Source organism: Equus asinus, chromosome 3, assembly GCF_041296235.1.
Source record: "Equus asinus isolate D_3611 breed Donkey chromosome 3, EquAss-T2T_v2, whole genome shotgun sequence".
Lineage (NCBI taxonomy): Eukaryota > Metazoa > Chordata > Mammalia > Perissodactyla > Equidae > Equus > Equus asinus.
Window position 1 is genome coordinate 130,205,668 of NC_091792.1, and position 10,417 is coordinate 130,216,084.

At 37.3% G+C, this 10,417-nt stretch overlaps 1 protein-coding gene across 1 annotated transcript in view; it reads left to right on the plus strand.

Annotated features, from left to right (window-relative positions):
• SMIM14 (small integral membrane protein 14) overlaps positions 1-8,730 on the plus strand; it is a 59,921-nt gene extending 51,191 nt beyond the window's left edge. The window contains exons 4-5 of the mRNA XM_014857216.3: positions 3,392-3,534; positions 5,593-8,730. Of these exons, the coding sequence (XP_014712702.1) occupies positions 3,392-3,534; positions 5,593-5,625 (176 nt within the window). The 3' untranslated portion in view covers positions 5,626-8,730. The remainder of the gene's footprint in view (positions 1-3,391; positions 3,535-5,592) is intronic.
• The last annotated feature ends 1,687 nt before the right edge of the window (positions 8,731-10,417 follow it).

Consider the following 10,417-nt stretch of genomic DNA (forward strand, 5'->3'; position numbering starts at 1 on the left):
AGAGCAGAGGATGCATTTTCTGAGAAATGGTCAGAGTTAATATTGATGAATATTGATGAGTTAGGGCCAGATCATATGTGGAAAGGCCAGGCTGAAGAGTTCCGAGTTGAAACAGTAGGCAGTGGAGAGTGAGTCACTGGGTTGGTCAGCAGAGATGTGTTAAGAGCAGTGTTTTCAGCAGACTTTTCTAGCAGCAATATGCAGGAAGGAAAGGCTGCAATAGGAACCAAGCTAGGAAACAGTTACAGGGAACTAAGAATCATATTATCACTATGGGAGTCTTAAAAAGGAGTGGGCATTTTGTCAGGACTGCTTTGCCTAGAAATATGAATTACTGAATTTTCAACCTGAGGCTTAACTCTCTGAAGCTTCAGGATATTTTACTTGCAAAGAATATCAAAAAGTTAAGAGATGGGGCCAGCCCCGTGGCCGAGTGATTAAGTTTGTGCATTCTGCTTTGAGGGCCCCGGGTTTGCAGGGTCAGATCCTGGGCACCGATGTACATACTGTTTGTCAGGCCATGCTATGGCAGGGTCCCACATACAAAATAGGGGAAGAATGGCACAGATGTTAGCTCAGAGCCAATCTTCCTCAACAAAACAAAACAAAAAAAAGGTTTGAGAGATAATTCCTGGTTCAAGGTAACCACTCAAGTTTTAGCTATTATTTAGTAATAAAATCAACAGATAGTATTTGCTCTTTTGAAAAACATCACCCTTGCAACAGTATAGAGAGGACAGAATTAGAGGAGGCAAGAGCAAGTATGTGGAGATCAGTTAAGGGGCCATCGCAATAGACCAGACAAGAGGTGATGGTAGCTTGAACAAGTGTAGGAGTGGAGCTAGAAGTAGACAGATTTGAGTGATATTTAGGAAGTAAAATGTACAGAAACGTCCTGATAGATTAAATAAAGGTCATTGGGAGAGAACAAAAGGTGTTTTCGTAGGTTTCTGGCCTAGGCAGCAGGATGAATGGAGACCCAGTTTGGTGGGGCATGAAGACTGGGCAGGGGGAGATGCTCATGATTTTAGTTTGGGATACTGGGTATATTAAGTGGATTTGGTTATTTGTATTTTTAAGAAGCTGCCGATTGGCTCTAATGTATAGCACAGTTTAAGAACTGTTGATGCTTCGAAGACCAAAAAAAATAGAAAACTATTGTTGTAGATAGATAGTGGATATTTGGGTGTGGAGTTCAGAGGAGTCAGGGCTGGGTATAAATTTAGATGTGATCTGGATATAGAAGGTAAATGAAGCCAAAGGTGAGGATGATTGTGTATAGAGCAAGAAGAGAAGGGAACCTAAAATTGACCATGAGGAATTCCAAATTTTAAAAGCCAGGGAGAGGAAAATGAGCATGTAAAGGAGTGGCTAAGTGTTAGAAAGGAAATCAGGCAGTGGTAATGGCACAGAAGACATGTGGCACACATCATTTCAAGGGACGAAAGTGTTTTTAAAAGGAAAGGATGATCATGGAAAAAGTGGACTAAAAATTACCCATTAGACTTAGCAGCATGGAGGTGTCATAGGTGACCTTTTGAAGAGCTGTTTGAGTGATGATGGAGGTAGACACCAAGCAGAGGAGTGAATGGGAGGCAGAGAAATGTAGACAGTAAATGTAGACAGCTCTCAAGATGTTAGGTTTAAAAGTTGGACAGGGAAAGGGGTTGAGGGAGGGATCTTTTTTCCCCAGTAAGTGATCATGGGATGGCTGCAGTGGAGAAGGGGGTGTTGAATACACAAGAGAGAGAGGATACTGGACAGATCTCTGCAAGAACAATGGGATCCAAAACTCAAGTGGAGAAACTGGTCTTAGTTAGGAAGGGAGGCTCATTTAGTATAATAGGAGGGAACAAGGAAAGGAGTGGATATGGATATATAGAGAAAAAAATGCGAATGTATTGTGTGATAAGTAATGCAAACTTTGGTGACCCTGAGTACTGTGTTAGCTGTTTCTGGAGAAGTGATTGGGTTGGAACAGAGGCTGCATTCCTAGCCAACTCTTGGGCCAGCTCAGCTCTTTGCTTGACTTTGTCCCCTTTGGTCACTAACGCTTTGGCCTCAGCAGTGCTACCCATTTCCTTTCCTTTTTTGGGAGTGAGCCTGGGCCCATGGACCTCAATACAATATATCCCCTTAATTCCATCATCTTGTTTGGATTTCTTTTACGTTTTCCTGAGGCAGGGAGACCAAAATCAGTCGTAATCTTGACAGGCTATTTTAGTAACCATCTAGAGATACTATGTTTTTCTTTAGAAATCTGATCTTCTATAATTCTCATTTCTGACAATTGAGTACTCTAATATACTTCAATAAAAAATCTGTTTCATTTATTAGAAATTGACTAAGTTCATACCATGGGTCAGGCACTGTGCTAGGTACTTGTTATTCTGAATTAAATAAGATATGGCTGCCTTAAGGAGCTGGGAAAGACTGATAACCTACACACACACCTCCCCCCCGACTCTTTTCTCTTGATAAATGCATAGACTTTAAAATAGCTAGATTTGAATCCAACTTCTTTTTGCAAAAAAGGCCAAATATCTCTTTCGTTGAAATATCATTAAAATGATCTTTAATTTATATATTATACAACCCAGATGATGTTCGCTTTTCCTTGTTATTTTTTTATACTGCTGCTGTGAGTAAAATGCAGAATTTCCCCCTTCTAAAGTAGAGTGCCTTTACTGTATATCAGGTGGTCTTAACCTGGGTTGTGTAGATCTCAATATATCCATGGATTGGTGGCTTTGTGGGTCCATGAACCTTTCACACTTATGTGCAAAATCGTTGAATGTGTATATATGGATTCTTATAGTGGAAAGGTTCTTAATTTTTATCAGATTCTCAAAGAATTCTGTTACTCCAAAATATTAAGAGCTACTACACTATTAAAATCTTTATTTAATAGGCTTTGGCTTATGACTATTTTACACCATTTACCATTTAGATTTTCTCACAGGAGGAAAGGGAAATTGAAGCTGTAATACTTCGTAATTGCACTTCTTAAAATTATTAATCCAGGGGCTGGCCCCGTGGCCGAGTGGGTAAGTTCGGGCACTCCACTGCAGGCGGCCCAGGGTTTCATCCGTTTGAATCCTGGGCGCGGACATGGCACTGCTCCTCAGACCATGCTGAGGCGGCGTGCCACACGCCACAACTAGAAGGACCCACAACTAAGAATATACAACTATGTACTGGGGGGCTTTGGGGAGAAAAAGGAAAAAAATAAAATCTTCAAAAAAAATTATTAATACAATTTTTCACGTTAGTACAGTTTTTGAAGTTAACATTTAAATATCAGAATTTGTTTTTACATTTATCTAACAACATTACAATCATGATCATGCTACAGTTTTTGTTGTGAATACCTTTTTTTGTTTGTCTTTAGTACCAGGACCCTCTGGTGATAATGGCATCAGTATTACCATGATCTTGATGGCCTGGATGGTTATTGCAGTGATCTTGTTTCTCCTGAGACCTCCTAATCTAAGAGGATCCAACCTGACTGGAAAACCAACCAGTCCTCATAATGTAAGTGTTGTGGATTAGAAATCCATTTATGTGGGGGCACGGGTATGGTCTGGGAAGGGGGAGGAGTTTGTTTAGACTGAAATATCTGAGTTAGCAAAAGATTTAACTCATGGAGTAAGTTCTTCCTATGTAGTCCTAGTATATCTTGCAAGCCCAAATCACTTAGTCTTCATGGAGTTACATATAGAAAGAAGCTCAGACTAGTAGCCCCAAACTAAATGAATTCCAATCTTTATGCACTTGAGAAACATAAAAAATGATCCAGTTCATAATGCACAGCAGTATTTCTCAAATCTCAGTCCTCCACTTCCCACTTCTGTCCACCTCACAGTTGATCCTTTGCCTCTCATGCGTCCAGCTCCCTAAATTCTCTTAGTAGTGGCAGTTCAGATGTTTTCCCCCTTCTTCATTTTCTCTCCTTCTGTCATAGCTATTAAATACAGTAGAGACCTGAGCCTGTCTGGCTAAATCCTGTTTTCCTCTTGTTTTCCCATCCTATTTCTTTCAAACTCATTGTTCTACTTCTGCATCACAATAGATCAGCTGAGCTGGCAAAAGGAGAGGTGGGCATCATTCATGTTAATAAGTCCTGATACTTATGATTACAACCATTTTTAGAACCTTTCAAATGAAAAATATGATAAAGGGGCCCCATTGGGAGTTTTCAGTACTATTTTGAATAGAACCTCTATAAAGGATTCCTTTGAAACATTTTTAGAGCCAGTATTTATGTGTTTTCTTTTCCATTTGATTTGGATATTATCTCTTTAAAAATATTTCTGTGATGGATTCACTTGAACGCCAAATTATTCCTGTAATTCCCTTCTCCAACCTTCACCACGTGAATTCCTAAAATAATTGCTTTGTTTCCCCAATCTTGTGTGTTAATATTAGGAAGAAGTTTAGTTAGAGTAATTTCTTACATAGGAAAAAGCAAATGTGCGATGTTAACTGGTCAGTGCTTTGGTTTTCTTAGAACATTTAGATATGTAGCATGCTGACTTTAATTAAGAAAGAAGGCATCATTAGCACTATATAAAAAGCCTTAAATTCATTTTTGGTTTCTTGGAGAGGGGGGTATCCCTAAAGCAGGTTGCATTTTGTCTTGATAAAGTACTTTTTCCTTAGCCTTTTTTTTCTTACTTTCTATGTATAGTTTTTATTACTTTCATATCAAAGAGCAAGTTCTTCAGTGTTTGGAGCAAAGAAATCCACCTTAATAAGCTGACTTAGAAGCCATTAAAAGTGACAGAAATGCAAGATTACAATCCCCTGGGCCTTAGTTCATTGTAGACTGGCGGCTCTAGGAATAATAGTCCCACTGCCGTAGGCATAAAGAAGAAAACTATTGACTAATTCCAAGTAGAAAAATTGATCACCCTCAACTAGGGTCTCCTCAAGCATGTCAGAGTAAATAAATGGAATCTTCCTGAAGATCCCTAAGAGCTCTAATGTTTCCTTCACAGTTCGGATACTTTCTATTGCAAGTAATAAGAACCAGCTCAACTTGGTTTAAATCAATGGCTTTATTGGTTTACACATCAGAAAATCCAGAGGTAGGGTTAGTGTTTAGAAAGTTTAGCAGTGTCACCAAAGACCCAGTTTCTTTTGCCATACCACCATTTTCATTCCAAGGTGGGCTCCCCTTGTGATCATAGGATGGCTGCCAATAGCAGCTGGAGCCACACGCTTCCTCACTGACATTCTGTAGCGAGAAACAAGTCTCTGGCTTCGCTTCGATTCTACTGCGCTCAGCCAGGCACCTTAGCCAGAGAGATGGGACTACCTTTATTTGTTTAAAGATCACCTCTGGAGCTGTCAGCGAGAGCAGTCATTTCCCTTTCTTCCATGCCATAGGGAAGAAGGAGACAAATGTTGGTGAATCACAATGTTAATCTAGTGTTCCTTTGTGCAGAAACATCTGAAAAGTTCAAATAAGTACATGATTTGCGATGGGAGGCTAGGGAGCATTGGTGCTCAGTTCTTACTATATGTGTTAGATTGGTTGCACTGAGGTTTAAGAAGTCAGTTCCATAATTTCTCTCTTTCTAATGCCAGGGACAAGATCCACCAGCCCCTCCTGTGGACTAACTTTGTGATATGGGAAGTGAAAACAGTTACCACCTTGCACGACCAAAAGAACGAAGATGACCAGAGTACTCTTAACCCCATTAGAACTGTTTTTCCTTTTGCATCTGCAATATGGGATGGTATTGTTTTCATGAGCTTCTAGAAATTTCACTTGCAAGCTGATTTTTGCTTCCTGTTTTATCACCTTTCCTATTTACAGTATATTTGAGTAAATGATTATATTAAAAAAGTTACATTGAGCTTTTTTGGTTATCCTAAACTTAAACATTCCACTCATTCTATTTGTAACTGTGATTATAATTTTTGTGATGATTTCTGGCCTGATTGAAGGAAATTTGAGATCTCTGCATTTAAATATTTTAACAGTTTTGATAGGTTTTAAAATTGCTTTTTTTTAAATAAGGTATTTATAAAGTTATTTGGGGTTGTCTGAGATTGTCTTAAAGAAAATTAGAACCACACTGTACAGACACCTTGGTAGTTTACTTGTGGGTGGCAGTTTTCTCTAGCTCTTAGGACTTGGCAGCCTTTGGAATATTTTACAAGTTACAGCTGAAATCTGTGTCATCCACTACAACTGGCTTATGTGGCTAGAAAAGGTGGAGAGAAGAAATGAAATAGTTGTTCACTAAGTTTTTTACTCCCATAAAAATGTCTAATACTAAGAAAACTTTAAACGACTTAAATATGGTGTATGATTTACAGTCCATTATATGACATTTGTAAGCCACTGTACGCTAGCTTTACAAGGTTTATGAAAGGAGGAGAAAGGTTAATTCTTTCTGTCTTTGCCAGATATAATCTATACAGTAATAATTTAAGCTATAATTTATTTGTAAAATGGGTGCCTCTCAGGAAGCTTCTTTTCTGTTGTAACACTTCCCTGTTAAGTGAAACTGTTTTAAAGTTGTATTGGGGCCTGTTTGGTTACTGACGTTTGAATGATATTTACTCTATTTTGTTTTTGAAGAAAAAATTTTGAGTCTTTTGTTATCTTTCTGACTTTAAAAAAGATTTAATGAATTCTTGGTTTACTCCAAGGGAAAGAAGGAAAATGAGAAACAATCAAGGATCTTTTTCTCACCCTTATCTCATTCTCGTTTGTTAATGGGATGGATTGGGGGGGGGAGGAGCATTACTATAAGTAAAATTTTAAGATGTATAAAAAAGTAAAAGGTTTCATTGTTTTGCTCAGTTTGAAAGGAAATTAATACAAATGGCATAAAAGTCTGCGTGACCTACGTGGTTATGGAAGTTTTTCCTAGCAAGTGATTGCAGGTGATTTATGGGGGCTGGAAGGTATTTTGCTATCAATGTAAGAATTTTTTTTCCCCTAGATCAGTCTAGCTTTTCACTGTACAGACCTGAAAAATTACTTGTATGAATTGAATAAACTTCTCTATATCATTGTACTGTTTAATAGAGTCTCTGATACAATTGTGCTCATAGGGTATTTTTTTCTCCTTTATTATGATTACCTTCTCGGCCATAAACATTGTAAGGGCTTCATTTCATTATATAATCCAATGCTGACTGCCTGCATTCCTCTTGTACATCTTGGCTTCGTGCTCCACTTCTTGAAATAATATAACCTACTTTTAATTACTTGTGCTAATTGAGGGGTATCATAACACAGGTAAGTCAAATCCTGGATAAATGAACACCATGAATTTAAGGTTTTTGCTCTTGCTGTGGCCTACTGGAAGCCTTCCCATCTCTACAGCTGTTACCGTATTTAAAGCAGAAAGGGCAGGAATGGCATAAGATGGAGCTAAATCCCTATAAGCATTCCTTTTTCTGCCCTTGCCCCCTGAACTTGGAAGGCTTGCACATATATCATAACAGTCTGTCTCAAAGCTGCTAGAAAGCTAATCTCGGCAAAGATACTGAATCTACAGCTCACAGATAATCGAGAACTGGCTTTGGTTGAAAAGTGGCTGTGACATGGAACCAGAATGTCTAATGTTAGCTAGAGACCTAGAAATCTGGATTCTTATTCCTAGTTCTTCATTTCTGTCACCTACACTTAATTGACCTTACATCTAGAATGTTAACCCTTTCCTATATGGACGATCTGTTTAATTGGTAACAAATTTCCTTAGTGAAGTATATAGTCTTGGTTTTTTTGCTTGTAAAATTTCTCTGCATTCCTGAAAAAGATAGTGTACTATTGCACCTAAAGTATTCCTGCTAACCTAACTAGTAATTTATATTATTCTATTATATTCTTAAAGCTTCTACATGTGGCCTTTTTATTGAGCACACCCTTATTCATTACTTGGCTTGTAAACATTCACCAGAACTGTGGCTACAGTCATTTTTAAATCTGGAAAAAGGAAAGATAAAGCTTCACATTTTAATCACTTTTGGCTCTTGAACGTTCCACAAATGCCATTAAGAATTTTTTTTTGTTTTAGAGTCGTTTAATGTTCTTTTATGCAAAATAACGTTCTTTTGCTTTCCATACGGAAAAATTTAACATTGGAACTGTGTATAGTAAAAGATTTTATCATGTACCTATCCAAGCACTATCCCATGGCCAGCAAGTCATATTTTAAACAACTTGCAGAGATTTTCCAAAGTAACTATTAAATACAGCTATTCCATTGTTACTTTTAGTATCTTTGTGCTGTGTGATATGATAGTGTTTACGGAATTACAGATGTCTTACATTTTCAAAGAAATCTTGGAAGTCTGTGTATCACTCTGAATGAAATTCTGTCACTGTAAATCAATTTGTGCTAAAATTTGACTAGCTTGACTTAAGACCCAAAATAGCACCTTGAAGGAGAAATGAAGAGAGTCTACAGTTAATTAGTTAAATTTTTGTTGTTGCGATAGTAGGTTTACTCTTAACGTTATAATATTTCTCAATGAAAAATCATTTATTTGTTACCATGTCTGATGATTACTTTGTTAAAGGCAAAAGTGGTCATGTGATGTACTAAATGTTAATTGCTGTTTTTAAATGTTTAAATCATGCCAAACAAATCATGTCTGTGCCATCCAGGGTTTATTGTAATCTTTTACTGAGTACTTGGATTGGGGTAAAGGGCTTGTACTATGCACTTTTTATTAATGAATAAATAGAAAACGTTAGTAACACTTCTTGTTTTCTGTTTGGCCTTTGTGGGAAGAGAAGCAAGCATCTTTTGCTTAGTAAAATGTTAACATCATTAATTAAACAGTTTCTTTGTAAGACTTTTTACCCCTAACTAGAGACGTGCCCAAGAGAGAACTTTAAGTTACAAGTATTTATATAATAGCAGTGTGGGGCTAGTATTCAGAAGTATGGATTCTAAGAACCTATAGAAAACTAGATTGCAATTACATTTTTTAAATTTCTTCCTAGAATACAGGGTCAATAGATATTTTCTTTGAGGCAATAATACCCAATCGTGTTAATTATTTGAGCAGACATATGTAACCCAAAAAGACCTAGACCGGTAACCCTACTGAAAACACATAAAAGTGAAAATTTTCTTTTGCTCTGTGACCTGGAATACATCCAGATACTAAAGGTCATTAATACTCATATACATGTAAAATTGCTCTGTTATGATTATGATGTCAGTGTCTGTGTGATACTTAAGTCTTATTTAAATTAGCAAAATGTGTGAAATACATAATTTCCTGATATAGTTAATGATTTCCATCTAAAGTTTGTTATATATGTGTCAGTGAATATCTGAATCCCCAGTAAAACTAAGGTTTTCATTAAATGACTCTGCAATACTAGTTTTCCTCCCAGAAAATGGAATTCAAACAAAATAAGTTTTTTGCTTCCTGCCATTTCATCTGATAGTTTTCTCAGTTCAAGATCTCATTTATAGAGTTGTTTTCTTCCCCCCCAAAAATGTTCCATAAACACCAACCATGATTATCTCTCATACTCAGATTTTTATTTATTTTTTATTTTTGCTGAGGATTCGCCCTGAGCTAACATCTGTTACCAATCTTTCTTTTTTTGCCTGAGGAAGATTAGTCCTGAGCTAATATCTGTGCCAGTCTTCCTCTGTTTTGTATGTGGGTTCCACCACAGCATGGCTGACAAGGTGGTGTAGGTCCGCGCCCAGGATCCAAACCCGTGAACCCGGGCCCCTGAAGCGGAGCACCTCAAAGTCAACCACTATGCCACGGGGCGGGCCCCTCATGCTCAGATTTTTAAAACCTGGAGTTGTCAGTGTGATATTTCCCCATTGGGAACTTAATTTTGCCTATCTTTTCTCAAACAAATGGACTATGTTGGTGCAATAAACATTTCAACAAGTGTTTATTCCATAACTCTTTACACCTTAAAATGGATGTTCAGGATTAGATTACAGAAACCATTTTAAACCATCAAATGCCAAATCAAGATGCCTGTTGAAAGGGAGGTGGGAGGAGATGTCTGGGAGGCAGGGAATAGGTAGGGATGAAAACTAATATCTGTAGTTTCAAGAATAAAACAACTTGCCTATCAAAAAAGAATAATAGTCCCTTATACAAAACTGCTTATTTCTAGGAAACTTAGAAATGAGAAAAAATTGTGTACAACTCCTGCAATGTTGGAGGTTTTTACCTCTTAAACATTTGTTCCTATATTACTCATAATCTCAGACACAGCCTATGTCTTGCTCATTAATGGATTTGAATTGCATTGTTTCCATGCATTCTGAAAAACTGAGCAGAATTAAAGAGCACAAATACCACATAGCAGGTTCAGCATTATAGAATAAGTCTCCTATGCTGTTTTTAAAGAAATGAATGTTATATAGTCACTCATTAATTCAGTGCTAACGGAAGAAGCGCT